Source organism: Falco cherrug, chromosome 14, assembly GCF_023634085.1.
Source record: "Falco cherrug isolate bFalChe1 chromosome 14, bFalChe1.pri, whole genome shotgun sequence".
In the NCBI taxonomy this organism is placed as follows: domain Eukaryota; kingdom Metazoa; phylum Chordata; class Aves; order Falconiformes; family Falconidae; genus Falco; species Falco cherrug.
The window spans coordinates 926,608-943,776 of record NC_073710.1 but is presented as its reverse complement, the minus strand read 5'-3'; the positions used below and the strand labels follow the sequence as shown (position 1 = coordinate 943,776).

At 52.4% G+C, this 17,169-nt stretch overlaps 1 protein-coding gene across 1 annotated transcript in view; it reads right to left on the bottom strand.

The window, feature by feature from the left end:
• Positions 1-17,169, bottom strand: part of LOC102047281 (hydrocephalus-inducing protein-like) — an 85,115-nt gene that overhangs the window by 4,402 nt on the left and 63,544 nt on the right. Inside the window, exons 12-20 of the mRNA XM_055726534.1 lie at positions 16,883-16,982; positions 15,247-15,365; positions 12,979-13,202; positions 12,652-12,719; positions 10,471-10,706; positions 9,563-9,663; positions 8,183-8,318; positions 7,536-7,700; positions 4,090-4,242 (exon numbers count right to left, since the gene is read on the bottom strand). Of these exons, the coding sequence (XP_055582509.1) occupies positions 4,090-4,242; positions 7,536-7,700; positions 8,183-8,318; positions 9,563-9,663; positions 10,471-10,706; positions 12,652-12,719; positions 12,979-13,202; positions 15,247-15,365; positions 16,883-16,982 (1,302 nt within the window). The remainder of the gene's footprint in view (positions 1-4,089; positions 4,243-7,535; positions 7,701-8,182; positions 8,319-9,562; positions 9,664-10,470; positions 10,707-12,651; positions 12,720-12,978; positions 13,203-15,246; positions 15,366-16,882; positions 16,983-17,169) is intronic.

The following is a 17,169-nucleotide window of genomic DNA, read 5'->3' as shown; positions in this document are numbered from 1 at the left end:
GCTTTGGGGCAGGGGGGGGGGGGGGGGGAGGGAGTAATTTACAGTAGATTTGAAAACCACCCTCTTGCTAATTGAAGTCTGCTCTGACTTCAGCCAGAGCAGCTGGGGAGAACTGCAGACAATGCTGATGTGCTCTTCAAAGCCTTCACTGCCCACAACCTGCACGGTTTGCTCAGAGAGCAACAGAATCGCCCGTCAGCCAGACCCAGGAACAGAGTCACTAAAGCAGCATCGGCACTGTTTGGAAGTTTATCTCCATGTTTTGCAATCTTTCTATATGGCCATTTCATTAATAAAAGCAATGTCATCAAAAGCTTGAGGGAATAAGCAATGAAATTAGTAAATGAAACAAATCCTGCGCTACAGGGGAGCAGAGTATGGGAACTGCGTGTTCTGCCCTTGCTTACACCGCACCTGACCAAGAGCCTTTATATGCTGCCTGAAAAATCCGTGGAGTTATCCACAGCGAATCCCAGTGACAAGATAACCAGGTACAGCTTTTTTTTAAAAAAAACAACACACCAAACAAACAAAACTTGGTCTATTCTGCAAGGTCAGCTCCAGTTGAATGTGGCAGCAGCGCATCCCTGGGAACGCCGAAGGGGATCTGCACTGAGCCACCAGGCACCCTCCTGAAGACAACCCAGCTGGCTGTACAAGCACTGCTGGAAACCAGGCAGCAGCGAGCTTCACCTGGAGCACAGGGCTCTGGATCAGGGAGCTCAGGCTGAAGGAGACAGGACCCCGCATTACGACTGTCATGAGTAGAGGAAACCCCAAGGAAGGTTTTCTGTCTCCTCCTCGTTACAAGGCACTGGGAAACCATTTGCCACCCTGCGGTAGCACATAACAGACCCAGCACGGGGGTTATGCAGGCAGAAGAAAGCTGCCACTGATTAAGAAAAATTACACCCTAGGCCTGTCTTTTCTTTCCTGATCACAGAGACGCGATACGCAGCTGCCTTCTGTGATGCCAAGAGATGTCAACCTTAGCAGCCACACAAAAGATCCCCGAGAAGACAGCATGACAAAGAACAAGTAGGAAATTATCTAAGAACGATGCTTTTTCCTTTCTGCAGGGAGAGCAAACACTTCCATCAATCCATAACAAGCTTTTGGCACTTGTCAATATGGCAAATATCAGACACTTTGGCAGGCAGGAAAAGAAGATGACAGCGGAGCAAGGAGGAGAAACAGCCACTTTTGTCAGCAGGTTACATCAGCCCCCAGCTAAGCTGCAACAGCTCCTTCATGTTGACCCATTGCTCCAGTCTTTTTTTACCCAAGACAGACACAAATCCTCCCCTCGCTGGATCCAGAGGATTCCCTAGCAGGCTGGGCTGCCTGGCAGCTGGGAAAGCAATCTGACAGGGAAAAGCACACCCGACAGACACAGGATTCACTGGGTGAGCACAGGACGACACACTGGTCCCAAGGGTCGCAGATCTGCAGACACCTGGCAAGCAGGGATAAGCCAACCGAGGACGCAGGTATGCAGTCCCTACAACCCTCTTCCCACCCAAAAAGCCCCATCTCAACACACAGATTTGGCAGGTTTTTATTTATTTTCTTCTGGTGGCAGAGATGCTCCCTGCTGCTCCCTGCAACTGAGAACAGAACAGACACAACTCACCCAGCAGAGAGGAGCGGGGTACAGGGAAGCTGGTGCCTGAGGGGAACTGCAAGTAATTCCTGAAGTCACTATCCCAAAGTGAAGTTCACCACAAATCATCCTGGCTTGCTCAGGTAATGATCTTGTCCCCCCAAAGCGAGCAGCAAGCTTGCCTTAACAGGAAGAGCAATTTTCACTCGACAGTTAAGAGTACCATCGGGGTGGCAGCACGGCCATCTGCATTACAGCATCTTCCTTTTCTGTTTCAAACAAGACACCAGCCTTTCGTTTGCCCTGTTGCTGCCCCTTCAATTAACCTCATTCAGTTTGTCAAGCTGCCGGTCAGTGCGCATAACATTCCCGATGCAACGCTCCTGTGAAAATTTCAGTCGATAACTCGCCCTTTCAAGTGGAGACCATGATCTCTGAGCCTCACAGCCACCGTTTGCAGACTGGCCAACAAATGGGAGACAGGGAAATCACGGCTCACCCCCTGCAGCAACCTCCAAGCAGGAATCAGAGCAGCGGCTTTGGCGCTTTAGAGGACACAAGGCTTGGGTTCAGGGACACGGAGGAATGAAGGACGCCCGTGTCACCCATCAGCTGGGCTAAGGCACAGCGCAGCCTGCTCCGCTCTCAGGTGGACACGTGCACGTCACCCTGACACCCGACTGCATCTCAGGCTTTATCTCCACAATTATTCAGTCCCCTCTGCTTCCCGTCAAGGAGCTGCCAGGCAGCGTAAGGCAGCCAAGGGCAAAACCTCAACTGGGGCAGCAAAAGAGCAGCAGAGCAGGCAGCTGCTGAGGGCCAGGGCGCAGCTCGGGCACATCTCGCCCACGCCCGCGCTGCTCCCATCAGGCAGCCTCAGCAGCACCGTGCCCGGAGTCTGTCTGAAGAGCCTTTGGTGAAGCGGCTGATGGAGCAGGTTCCCAGGACCTGCCTCCTGGCACGTCTCCATGAGAGCAGCAGCTGCCCCAAAAAGCAGAGATGCTCACCATGGGGGAACTCGGCCCCGTGGAGTCAGCAGGGGGGATCATCACACACACAGAGTCACAGAGCGGCTGGGGCTGGCGAGACCTCTGGAGATCATCTGGTCCAAGCCACTGCTCAAGCAGAGCCCGTCTTTATTGCAGGCAAAGAAACCGTCCCTGAGCCGCCTCGTGTTACTGCTCTAGTGACTGATCAGCCCCAGGACTGGCAGAGATGGCGGTGAAGCACGACAGGCTTTATTGCCCAGTCCCATGGGTTAGGGCCCTGAGGCAACGGAGGGGCAGATGTACCCTGCAAGCCCCCCGGCTACACCGCGAGCTGCCCCGGGAGGAGGGAGGCATTGCACCGGGGCAGCAGGACCCGAACAGCTCTGCGGGTCACTGCCTGCGACAGGCATGCAAACCCATCATTTCAACACCAGTACCAGCCATCCCTGGTGGCTTGCTCTCGCCACAGATGGAAAGCGGGTTTTCATGGTGGATTCAAAGAAAGCTGCCCTGGGAATCCCTCCCCCACTTGGGGGTTACCGTTGTCCCCCAAACAGCTGGAAAAGCAGCAAGGAGGAAATTCGCCCCCCTCCTCCTTGGCCCAGGAGGCTGAGCCTGGCCTCTCGCACGCTGCCTGATGCTTTACCCGCACACCCAGCCAAGCCCACAGAGCCAGGCCTGGGTGAACCAGCTCCACAAATCCAGCCCACCTAGCGTGGAGCAGAACAAACCTCCTCCCAACCCTGTTTTTAAGCCCCTCACAGATCCCACCTCCAGTGAGCGGCACATCCCACCCAGCGTCCGCACAGGAGCCCTCCCTGGCTGCACCAGCCCTGCCCCTCCTGCCAGGGCAGCGACCCAACCGCCTCCTGCCACCTGCCACGCAGCTTGTCAGCTGCGGCCTCCATCAGTTCAACGGCCTTTCCCCGCGGCTGGCCCCCGGAGATGCTCTGCAACGCGACGGAGCCCACAGACCCTGTAGCTACACAACCCTTACCGTTACATGTTTGTGCAACACCACAGCTGGTTGGGCCCCCAGCAGGTGTGAAACTCACCTCACCACAGGCAGGCTGAGGACAAACTTCACACCCCAGACTCTGTCACAAACAGCAGTCTGACACAAAGCAAACACAGACCTAATGGGGAAAGCATCAGGAAAATCCATGCCCTTCCAGGAGCAAAGGGCCACAGGGGCCTCTTGATCTCAGAGCTCCAAAGACACGACTCTCCTTTAAATACCGTCCAGAAAACAAAGGGAAAACTTGTAAAGATGATCCAGATTCATTTCTGCACAAACGTCTATGCAAGCTGTCTACTTTACTGAGGGGTGCCCCAGCTAAAACTGCCCCCAGAGCCAGGCTCCTCTCGCTGCGTTGGGACGGAATATCTTGCTTTCTCTCTGAGACAGCAATATGGAAACGTTGCATGTAAAAATCAAGCCACAGGCTGCTACAGACCAGTCAATTTTCATTGGGAAACAGCCCCACAGATACTTACCATCTCTACACAGAAGGATGCAGGGATGACAGCCTGATTGGAGAGGTGGAGACTTTTGGACGCATCTTGTAGAACTTCAATACTACCAAAATTTATCTCCCTTGGATGCACGTAGACAACCGGTCCTTCTCCAATACTCACTAAACAGACATTCTGCTCCAGGAAGAAGGTAGGAAAGAAAAAAGAAAAGCAGGGGAAGTTAAAAAAATATGAGACAGCTCTAAGGGTCCTCCTCAACGGGGCGATAAGTACGGCTGTTGGAAGTTTTCAGTGTTGCAAGGCTGACACAGAAGGCCTGGCGCAAGTGCAGGCTCGGGAGTGATCCCATCTGAAAGCCACAAGCTCCCGTTCTCAGGGGACAGAGAAACCCTGGGTCCCACGCTTTCCTTTCCAGACCTCCTCCACAGTTAGCTCTCCTTTCTCTGCCTTGTGCCTGCTCCCGCTCCTTCTGCTGCTCAGCCGAGCCCCAAACCTCCCTGACTGCTGCTGCTGCACAGCGACACTTGGACAGTTACTTCTTTGACATTCCCAAAAATGCACCTCTGAAAACCAGCACAAGCCAGAAGCAAAGCAGGCTCTTCAGAGCAGAGATCGTGCAAGTTACTTGCCTCTGATGTGTGCTTAGGTGTATTCCCGGTATGGCATGAATAACAGGCATTAATTATTCATTACATCATTCAAGCGGTGTTTTTTCTCTTGACAGTCAGACCCAAAAAGCTTTCTCCTTGCAGAACTGGCACAGACTACTGGAGGAGGAACACAGATCCCTTTGCTAAACCACCTTCCCACATCATTAAAAACAATGAGAATTTGTCCAGTCTTGCTGTGGATTTCACTGGTTCCAAACACCTCAACACTTCAACAGGATCTGAATGCATAAAACTCCCAACGCTGACCAGACATCGTATGATTCACTGGAGGGCACAGAGTACAATTTAACCAAAAAAGAAACCAGCCTCCACTGTGTAAAACCTTTAACGATGTCTGGCTCAAGGAAGTGGTATTGACCGCTGTCAGAATCACCAGCCCAACTCAGCCAGAAGCAGCAGCATCCAGAAATGCTCATCCCTTGACAGGGCACTGCTGCCTGAAACTAAGCGCCAAAAAAATCACCTACCAAGGCTGGGGCCTCAAAAATAAGGAACTGAAGCCAGGCACAATGATGCATGTCTGGGTGATGCTGCCCAAAGCCCCCAGGAAGGAGGAGCTGCAGGGAAGAGCTGCGCCTCGCCAGCCAGCTCAGCTTCCCGGTGACAGCGGGACAGCAGCAGCAAAGGCAGGGCAGAGCCCTTTGGGGATGAGCGGAACAACATCTGGAGGATGCCCAGGAGAGCTGCCTTCTGTCAGACTGTGTAATAACATGACGCATCCTCACCACCAAGGAGAGGGCTTCAAAAACCCCAACCCCTTCGTCTACAGGGTTCTTAAAAGGGACAAGGAAGATGCCATGCAACAGCGTTACAGGCAACATGGCACAGGGAAAGGCAGCAAGAAGAGATGGCAGCTCTGCCATCGGCAATATTGCCACAGCTACAGACACAGCCGCCGCCCCCCCCCAGCACCGCTGGCTTTGTCAATAGGTAGGTCATGTCACATTTGATCACTTAGGAACGAAGAGCATCTGACCCTGGCGGACAGCTGTGCTCCAGTGCCCGCTTATTCCGACAGCAGCCAGCTGCCAAACCCCCTGCCCGCGGCACACGAGGCTGCCTTGCACCAGTAACGCCAGCGCTGGGATTTACCAGCTCCTTCATGCAGATGATACACACCAGACTGGAGCTGGCACACGGTCACCTGCAAACAAAATACCCGACAACAGAGCTGTGGAGGGACTCTGCACAACCTGGATGAAAGATCTGTACCATGTTCCGCCTGAAATGGTGGTAAAGACCAGGCATCGACACCGGGCACCCCAGCCTAAGGCAAGCACGAGCTTTGAAGTTCTATTGGAACACACTGCAGCGATTCCCAAGGTCAGACTTGCATCCGTACGGGTAGGATCTGCCACCAGCGCAGGACACGTAACAAGACAGCCAGCTCTTCTGCCAGCCCAGAAAGCTTTGGGTGCGTCAGCTACCAGGGAACTGCTGGAACTGCACTGCAACCAGAAGACAGACCTATAGAAAATGCAACACAGCTAGTCCTTTCTTTAGGGACAGCTACGATTCTCCAGCTGAAATCCTCGCCCTTTGGGCAAAACATCGACACATTCACGGCCAAATAGAAAAGATTAAGGTAAGGTCAACTTCCAATTTATAAATTGTTAGCCCAAGGGTAAAAGCTTTTCAAGGGACCTGCAGTTCAAAAACCAGCTGACATTTAAACAACTGGTTATTCCAGTGGGGAGAAACCCTCCTCTTCCAGGGAAGCATGCCTTCTGTCTGCGAGCAACTGTTTTGTCAAACGTGAGACTTCCCTGCAAAGCCTGCATTGCCTGGCCTTGCTGTTGACTGGTTTACATGCACATCCCCAGCAGCCTGGGTTGAGATGATCAGTGGCATACAGGGGATTTGGCATCATCGTTTCAATTCATTTTATAAAAAGGTTATATCCCTGCATTTGCTTTCAAAATGCCAGCCTTCCTTTCCGTTACAGAAAGCTTCAGGTTCTCAGGAATCCTCTGATATCCCCTTCTGTGCTCAGAGAGAGGACCAGACATTTTAAAACAGCTGTTTCAAAAGTTAATATCCTTTTAAATTAAAAGGATTTTTAAATTAAATTATTAACTAAATTTGTTCTCTGTTTCAGCCAGTGGAAGTCAGGACACCACATACAACATTCTCTTGCCTACACTTTGTTGTTGCTACTGTACATGCCTGAATGCCAATGTCTTGTAGGAGGCTTTAGTCCAGGAATGCTTCACCTCACCCCTTTCCAAGCTTGGTAGGGAGAAAAAAAGAACAACCAACAGTCTGTGCTCCAGATGCACGCAGTGTGGAGTCTCATGCGTCTTTGGCTGGGGCTTTTGGCAAAGAGATATGATGGATATTTCTCAGGCGGGATGGACCTGACTTTCAGGAAAGCTTAAATCCAGCTTTACAGAAATCATCATTTCAGCACGGTCTCCTACACCGCCCTTGCTTTAGCGGCATTCAGCAATGTCCCCGGGTGCTCCTGAACAAAAGTTCTAATGAAGCAGCAGTTGCTGCTCATCTCATAATGGCAGGAGAGCAAGAGACCCACAAATTGTTCCGGGTTTCAGGCTGGGCTTGTTATCCCGCCTCACACATCCATAATTAAACACCATCTCAGACACTCAGATTTCCCCCTAAGAGGACACCACCCTTCTCTAGGCATTAGCTGTTACTTATGCCATGAACCCCTTCTTTCCTTGTCCACACCAGCCACATATTATGACCTTCTCCTTTTCCCTGGCAGAACCCCAGTACACTTTATGCCCCACCAAGAGGAGTCACACAAAGGCACGCATCTCGCCTAGCACTCACCAGCGGGCATCTTTCATTCCCAAACACCGAGACACTAGCCACAGTGTCCTGCCTTCCCATCGCCTGGGCTTCCAGCGTAAACGGGATCTCCACCGAGCTGTGAGGCTGGATAATCCCACACGGCACAGGGCTGGAGTACCACACAGCAGCATCCTCCTTGTGCTCCTACAAGGGACAGAATCAAGGACAACAATTGTCAGAATTTGACAGAACCTCATAATCTGAGGAAACTTCAAGCTCCTTAACATCTACTACAATGGAAATTCACCCACATTTTTAAAAATCCCTAGGAGAAAGCAGAAAAGCCCAACACAAGGTGCAAGATTTATATGGGCCTAAGTAGCATCCTCACAGGGTCCAAAAGCTGCTGCACCCACAAACACCCACTCCGGTGCTGGCGGCCTCCTTGCAGCAGCTTTTCACAACCCTCAAAGTTCTCCTGCATGAAAGCACCCCAAAGACTAGAACCAAAACTGCTTCCTGAAGAGTTCAAACCGCTCCTGAAGTTCATATTCAGGTAGCTTCCCGTTCTCTGCAAAACTTTAGGTTTGAACACTAAACAGCAAGGTCTTCTCCAAACCCCCTTTTTTCCTAATAAACCCCTCGATAATGACGTTGGAGGGCAGGAGGCAAACGCGATGCCAGACCTGAGGAAGGACTCCATAGCAGCCTGGAAGATCGCTGTCGTTCACAAGGGTCAGCGTCTGCTCGTAAGGGAATTTCAGAAAGCACCGTCCGAATCTCAGAACAGTGCTAAGCACATGCAGCGGAGGAACAACACATCTGGGTGAAGAGATGACCAAAGGGAATTAGAGACACTGAGAGAACGTAGAAGTTGTTCACTCCCCAAACAGCATGAAATAGACACAAGGCATTTGTCTCTGCCAGATAGACATTTCCTACCTCTACGGCAATCGATCACCTCTAACTTCTTTTTACTCAACAGCCTCTTGTAACGGAGGGGCAGCCCCAGACTCCCGTGGCAGAGGCTGCCCAGTGCCCTGCCCCAGTGCTCTCTCATCAAGCTTTGCCCCTCCCTTGCCCCAGGAGGCCGGCAAGGACCCTCCCACAGTCCCAGCAAGGCACGAGCTCTGCGGGAGCCTTCCCGCTGAGGACCAGCGCTCCCCAAAGCGCAAGGCAAACAAGACTCCCGCATCTCAGTAAAAGCAACTCCCCCCTCTCCCGTACCGCTCTCGCCCTGCCTGAAACCTCAGCCGCTTGCCCCCGCGATGGAGGGCACCAGCACCGCCTGCCTCTCGCGCTGGGTGACCAGCCTCTCCCAGCTCCTGCAGCTGCCTGGTCCCCACCAGCCCACACACTGACTCTTCCCATTCCCACTCGTTTTACAAAATTGCAGCCCAGGCACCGCCTAGCTGACTCTGCCTGGGAGAGGGAACAGCACCAGCGAACTGCGTCCCTCTCATCATTAAACTGGCACCCGCTGCGGCGCAACAGGACTGAACGTGGCTGCAGCAAGAGCAGCTTTTGGCTTAAGTCTGCGAAAGTTCATGCTCAAAAGAACCTGAGAAACCTGAGCTCACCTCCCACACCAAGGACGAGTTTCCCCTTTAGTTTCCCCCCACCACTCCTGCCGTAAGCCCCTTTCCCATTTGCACACGCCTTCATTAACTGAGCCAGACCCCAGCTTTCAGCAGGCTGCTCGCTGCCTTCCAAACAAATGCTGCATTTTGGGCCAACCCAGCACAAGCCCACCGCTTGCAGGGAGAAGCAGGGGCAGCCCTTTGCAGATTCGTTACTCCTCAAGTCCCAGACGACAGGCCAACAAGGAATATAAGCACTGTTGCCTTCAAAACAGAACAAGAGGGGCATGGCCTGAGCACTGAGCACAGGTGCTTCTCAACACAGCCGCTGGCAAAGCACGGCTGTGCTCACAGCGAGCTGGGCAGAACCAGCTCATGAAGCACCGTTTCTCCTTTGAGGCAACAGCCAGCACACCACACGCCAGGCAGCGTGCTGGGCCTGGCTACGCGGGGAAAGGTGGCCAGCTGCAAGGAAAGCGCCGGTACCTGGCTGTGAGAGGCAGCGCCAACACCTCCTGGCCAACACCATCCACGTCCAGCACCAGTGCCAGCTCGTATCGCCCCACCGTGTTGGAACACAGGGTGACCTGGTAGAGAAGAGCAGCGTCAAATACTTCACCACTCCCAGAAGCCACAAGCCACGCGTGGTGTCCTGTGCTTCTCCTTCAATGCTAAGGAAAGGGAGCATTTTGCCTGCCTTCTGCTGCTGCTCCACGTGTGCACCACTGCCTTTCCCAGTAACCAAACTCTGCTGACAAACCCCACCTGTGAAATACACCTTGCACACCAGGGCACGTGTAAGCTAAATCAAACTCATGTTCTACTCACCACTGTATTAAGGGACCAATTTTTCATCTCGACTACAATAGCGGGAACCCAGGGGAGATCTGTTGACTTTCCCAGAATGAGTTCAGCTTTACAGTGGGAAGCTGAGGGCAAAACGTGGCCCAGCAAGAGCTGTGCAGTTTGTTCATGGCTGCTGGAGCTTTCTCAGCCCCTGTTGCAGTGAATGCAACTCATTCTGCTCAACAGGAGAGGAAAAATAAGACCGGGAAGAAAAGCAAACTGCTTTAGGCAATGGCATCTCTCTTTTCAACAGCCACCTTCTGTCCTCACCCTTCCTCGGCCCCCTTTAAATCAAACAAATTGCTCTAAGCAGCTCAGAAACACACACACGGCTTCTGTGCTTGACCACACGGTACGTGATCCTTGGCTTACGACTCTGGAAACAAAACGCTGCTCCATCCCAGAGTCCCCCAGCTAACAAAAGCCTAACGCTAACGCCCATCTCTTACTCGGTTATGCCCAAAGCCAGCAGCGCTGCAGCCCTCCTGCACGTCACTGATGCTGCAGCTCCACCTGTTGAAGCACGTATGGCCGGGCTCATCCCATACCTGGATATCCAGGGTTCCTTGGGAGCGGATGGTGCCTTTGCAAGGCATTATGGTAAATTCCATTGGCTTGATGTGATGTTGGGCTCCCTTCCTCCAGGACAGGCAAGCGTTGTCTGAAATCTGAGCAAAACTGGTGACGCTGCGCTGTCCTGAGCCATCACCAGGAATGCGAAGGTTGAAAGTCACAGGCACCAAGGAGGTGTTAGTGAGGCGACACGATAGGGTGTGAGGAAAGCCTGGGAAGGTGAGACAAATATCAATTAAGTCCCCCATTACGCTGTGATTCCTGCTGCGACTCTCCTGTTAGGATAAAACCCTGCTTGGAGTTGAGCTCTTGTCAATGTGCACGGCAGGTAACTGAGAAGCTCAGGGAGGAGCGAGTTGTGACTGAAGTTGCCTTTTCTTTCAACAGCCGAGCTTGCTTCCTTGGCAATGGGCAGCGGTGTTGGTGCTGAAGAGCAGAAGTCTCTCTCTAACTGTAAGGAGCTCTCTCACCTGCCCCCAAATCAGCCCCAACTCTTTCTCACTGACAAGTGTGCATCCAGACAGAGCATTTATCCTGAAAATCCAGCCTGTAAAATTCCCCATTAACTCCATGAACATTCCCCCGGTTTTCAATATACGAAAGTAGCAGATTGTTATTGAAGAGAAGCTACAGTAAGGAAAAGGAAGGACGACATTGGGCACTACAACATGATGCACAGCGCTCTGATGGAGCTTCTCTAGGCAGGATCCTTAAGGCAGCTCCTGTTTTGGGGCAACCAGACTGAGCACAGGATCACTCAGCCCACCCCACTGCAGGCAAACGCTTCTAACGCTTCCTTAGAAACTAGCAGGAACGTGTCTCACCTTACCTAACAAATGGGGACATCACATCCACGCTGCCTCTGATGACTGCCCGCAAAGCCTGACATCACTTTAGCTCTGACACTTGCTTTCCCTAATGGAAAACCAGTGATACAACCACACTGGGTGGCAGGGGATGTGCTGCAGAGGCAGGACACCAGCCCGCAGCTTGCTCTGGAGCGGACACCAGCTCTGCCAGAAGGAGACACCCCCCATGCCCTGCTTACCAAGCGTTATTTGAATACAGACAAGGAGGAAAACCACCTGCAGACACAGCAGATATTTCTCCATGCCCATCAGCAGTGAACATTGCCCACCGCCAGCAATTACTCCGGCCGGGGGGCAGGGGGGGCACAGAAAGGACACGCACAGACTGCACAGCCCCAAATGGGACCGAAGTCGCCAGAGGCATACAACAGTCAGCAGCACAGTTACAAGAAGTAAAAATACAATAGCTGCCTTCAGCTGAAAAGGCCTTGTTAATGCAATCAGATTAAGTAGGATGAATCTCCTATTACACAACCGTATTCCTGCCCGGTGCGTTTCTTGTGGGTTTATTTATTCAAAAAGAAACACAGCAGTAGCAGAGCGGTGATGCAGGGAGAGGGGGAAGTGGCTCGGGGAAGGTAATGAGCTTTCTTAAAAAGCCCACAAACATCATGAAAACACAGAGGCATCCAGGGCGCAGAATGATAATAGCCCTTCAATCAATCCGCAATTGATTTCACATTTAAACTTTAGATCATCTCAGTAAGAAGCCTTTTGTGAGACTTGAGATGGAGAATCAGAATCTGCATTTCAATGGAGACACTGGGGCTCAGCCACCGGCCGTCAGCGCTTCAGCTGGGGAAGGGGAAGGAGCCCACATCTCTGGGGACATCAGTGCCCAACGCAGAGCTACTGCCTGGGCTTATTACCGGGCAGGTGATAACGAGGAGCCCTCATGGCACAAATCAACATCTCACACTAAAGGTCAAGTGGGGTAAGCATTCGCCCCGAGCAGCCACAGGCTAGCGTGTGGCTCCAACTCCCTTCTCCTGCAGCCCCAACCCCCGGGCCCTTCTGGGACAAGGGCTTTCACCATCATTCTGCCGCCAAGGCTTGGGAGGCTGGGGCTGAGCAGGCTCTGAGGGCACCAGAAAAATACTGACTTGCTATTCCTTTGGCCCTATTTGCTCTCACGACAGCAAAATACCACCTGAGCAAGCGCCAGCCCTGCTTTTAACACCCTGAAGGCTGCTGTGGAGGAACACAAGCGACAGACGCTCTTCAAGTGCTTCATTTCAGTAAGGCACAGACCTCCCGACCTGCGGTCCAAGCCCAGGGCACACTCACCAAAGGAGACATCACCGAAGTGGAGGGAAGGTACATTGAAATGGAGAGTCGGTCCGATGACACAGCCCCTGTAAGGACAAAGGCAGAGGAGGAACTGGCTTGGTTAAAAAAGAACTGCAAAGCATTCAGCTTTTGTTACCACCGGGACAGATAAAAGCTAGTCTCAGCACCACAGTGGGTTTCAAACCAACCCGTCACCCTCGTGCTCGACTAAGACATTAGACGACACCCTTTTTTCTCTACTCCATCACCAAATGACGTAGGTGGGAGATGATTACCCAGAGATGGCTACAGATGTGCCCACCAGGCTCCTAGAACCCTCCTCACCTGACAGTCAAGGTCACAGGCTCAGGGGATCCACCCACACTGAACCCGAATTCTTCTGTGAACGGCCCCAGGATGGTGGAACTGAAGGAGATCCGGAGGACTTGGAGGCCATCTGGTGAAATGATGCCCTCCTGGGGGTGGACGGAGAAGCAGGAGCCCAGAGCCGTCACTGGAGGGACCAAGCTGAAGGGGGCATCGATGACTCCTTTGTTAAACAGGATCACCTGCAGCAGCGAGAAATCAAAATGGAAATACATGAGGAATCTTCCTTCCTTACAGAAGGCCAATTTCTTCTCTAATTAGACATCTATAAAAGGCAGAAGATGCTGCGTGTTGCTGCTTGGCTGAAGCTAAAGAACATGCAACGGGACAGGTTCTGCCTTTGGGCTTTTGCATGCAGAACAGCGGTAACTTCACAGAAACGGAGTCACCATGGTCTTACTCCACTGACACAGAGAAGTCCACTTGGACTTGCAGTGCAGAGGACATGCTCAGCATCACCAAGGCGATGCAGACCTGCCCCAAGGAGCAGCAAAGGGCAGTCGCAGCATTACTAGCGCATCGCCACCTCACTGCTTCTGCTCCAGACGAGCCCAGTCCCGCCAAGGGCAAAACACATTCAGCTCCCATTGCTGCCAACAAGCTTATTTGATGTCGAAAATACCTCAGGACAGCCCTATAAGCTGCACTCCCCGACTCTGCTAGGGTACGTCACTGAGGCTCATTTTATTCTTTTCTTTCATCCGAGAGTCTCTCTGTCTTTGCTCAACCAGACATGTCAAGAAAGGGTGAGTGAGGTGCATAGCAGCTCCACCTAGTCTAAAAAATTTCTCTTTCACAAATATTCACAGCCATTATCTGCTAATTTACCATTATTTACTGTTCCAACAAGCTACATAATCCTGCAGCGCTTGGTGAGATTCAGCTCTCTCCACGTTCAGCAAGGAGCGCCCACACCTACCTGTGAGTACCAGCACGCTGTCGGTCACCAGACCTACCCAAAGCAAAGCTCTACAGTTTCCGATGGCTGCAGGTGACATCCTGCCATTTCTGTGCACTCATCTACCTGCTCTGGAGGCTTTTTCCCTAATTTCTGTCCCTGCAAAACCTGTCAGAAAAACTGAGACAGAAGCAGACATACAGCCCTTATTTTCCAGTTTTGCAGCTGCTGTTGACAACATTCACCTATTCCAACTCTGCACTGGTAACTGGAAAACTACTCATGTGTTTTACACCTTAGTTACAAATTGCACTTAGAGATCCTACACTGAGGTTTACCTCCAGTCTGGCTGCTCAATACAGCACCTACAGTATCATCTACTCATTCACATTTTCTCAAGTAATGGAAAAAAAATAATTTATATAAATAGACTCCATAAAGTATCAGCATTAAAAATGCACAGAGTGCACAATATTTTGGTAAGAAAACCCCTTAACATGTCCTTCCCTGCCACAGTCAAGCTTTTGAAAGTGTCTCGCAAGACGTATTGCCTCATTTTCTACCTCTTCCAGTTGCTGTATTTTTTGGGGAGGTTGGATTTTTGGGGTTTTTGGGGTGTTTTGTTTGGGTTTTTTTTTGTTTTATTGTTTTGGGTTTTGGTTGGTTTTTTTTTTTTTACAGAAAACTTGCCACCACGGGTGGGGGGAGGGAAACATGTAGAAAGCTCCTCTGCTTCACTTCCAGAACTGCTCTGCTCTGTTCATAGAGCCAGAGGTGCACCAGGTCTGAAGGGTGGCAGGAGGCTGCTCAGCAGGGACAGCGCTCCCGGTGCCTGCGCGGGCAGCTCTGCGCGGGGAGGCTGGCCAGCTTCCCTCCGGCGCCAGGAGCCAGGAGGATGCGCTTCACTGAAAGGTGTTTGCAACGGACTCGAGTTGGAACACAACACGTTTGTTTCAGCTGCTTTTTAACCGCCAGGGTACCAGGGTGCAGTGATTCTAGGGCTGAAACAAAAGCCTCTGGATCCTGACCTTTTTGACCCGGTGTTGCTTTCATGTGTCAAGGGCTGGGTTTTCTGCACGAAGCCTCCTAGCTGGTCTCAAAGGGAGGTTGCCAAAAAGCAGGGACTGGGGCTTTGGGAACAACAGACACACCCTTCAGACCCCACCAAAACTATCCAGATTCCGCAAAACCACCCACATTTCACTTGTGTCAAATATTCCGTGCTCACAACTGCCAGCGTTGCCAGAAATCCCGCAGGCCCACAAAGCTCACCGCTGCCCCAGGAGCCATCAGGATCCACCCCAACCCCGGAAAACCCCACTGCTCACCTCATAGCTGTGGGTTGATGCAACAAAAACCTTCCCGATGTCCAGCTGGTCAAAGCTGAAGCGGAGCTGGGGCCCTATGCCGCTCCCTTGGATGCGCAGGGGCAGCCTGGTCTCACGGCCTGGGAAGAGATTGCCATGTCAGTACAGAATTCCTTCAGTTCACCTGGGTTTTCCAGGCAGCCTCAGAGCCAGTCCCTGACTCCGGGCTGGGTGGCACCAGCGCTAGATGCTTCACGAGAAGATCCAGGACCCTTCCCTTGCCTCAGAAGATATACTTTGGGGCTGGCTTCTCATTTCTAACTGAGCCCTCGGGCTGCTTTATAACTTAGCAATCACTTTGCACCCTGAAGAAGATATGCTGCGCATAAAAGACAATTTCGGAATTCCTTCCCGTGCACTTAGACAAGCTTTGAAATCCGTTCAGTGAAGGCACAAAGCTCACAAAACAGAACCAAAGATAAAAACCTGCTGTCTGTATCGCTGCCATCGGCGACGACCGCACAGGAGCTGAGAAGGAAGAGCCCAAGCAAGGGCTTGGCTTGTACCCCAGCAGCCGGCTGAACCCTGCGCAGTTACCGTATCAATAAAAAGCTGTTTTGTGGCCTTTGCATCCGTCAGCTTGGAGCAGTAAGGAAGGGATCAAAGCAGCTGGGTTAGTGATCTCAGCACCCTCCAGAACGGGAGCCTGGCTGCTGGGGACCACGGGCCTCACACCTACTTCCTCTTAGATGGGGAAAATCATTTCCCTGGATGGAAATCTGACAGGGACCTCCCGCTCTTGAAAACCACCTCAAGCAGCACCACACAGACGGAGAGGAAGGACAAGGTAACCTGAACCACGGAGCTTGCTGCAAGCATTCCCTGCCCCGTGCCAGCACAGCAAAGCCGTCACACCTCTGTAAGGGCAAAGGCAGCGTAACGCGGTGGGTCAGTGATAACCGCTCCCAGCAAAAGCCGTGACAGCACTTCTGTCAGCCAGGAGGAGCATAAAGCTTGTCTAGCAGACTGCTCGCACTGTGCTTCCTGGGCAGGGAGCTCACCCTGCTGAGGGCAGCGAGCCCTGTACAACACTACGCAGATGCAGCACGGACTTCGAGCCACGAGGTGACTGGTCCCACGCAGGGAGAGCGGCACACGCCTGGTACTTTCACAGACACCCTGCGCTCAGCGGGGCTCAGCCACCTACGGTCTGGCAGCGCCTGGAGAGCGGGAGGTGACCCAGGGGCAGGGGGCACGTTTCACTCAGCTCCTACCGCCTCAGGAGCCTGACAGTGCATCCATGGAATAAAGGCTCATCTTGCAGGTCTACAGGGGCTTAGTGCTCGTCCACCAAAGCTCTTCTGCGGTGTAGCTCTCTGGCCTTTACAAACACCTTGCAGCAGAGCAAATGCCTGGTAGGAAGGCTTATCCCCTCACTGCTTTGGCTGCTCTAGAGCCATCAGCGGTCAGAGCCAGGCATCCTAAGCCCCGGCTCTGCACAGACCAGCGGGAAGCCACAGGGACAGCAGGAAGGTGCCGGCGCTGCCCTGCTGACCACCGGCCCTTCCTAGCAAGTCCACGGGGACCAAGGGGGCTGGAAGAGTATTTGTGCCCTGCCTTTGCGGTGGGTGGCAGGAGGAGGAGAAAGGAGCCGTACCTGAGATGTCGCAGTAGGCTGTTTGTTGATAGGCTCGGGCTTCTCGGGGTTTGAAGATCACATTAATTTCAATTGAAGAATTTGGCCAGACATCTCCCTCCTAAAACAGAAGCAGACAACAAACCATTTATCCTCAAACATTACATTTCTTGTTTTCAACCACAGCCCTGTAAGCCTTTATTTAGAGCATCAATGAAGAGCAAGAAGCAAACAGCACTTACCCAGATTTGTAAGACTTTGGAAGCAGCTGCAAAAAATGTCAGTCCCTTACCTTTACTAGCACCTGG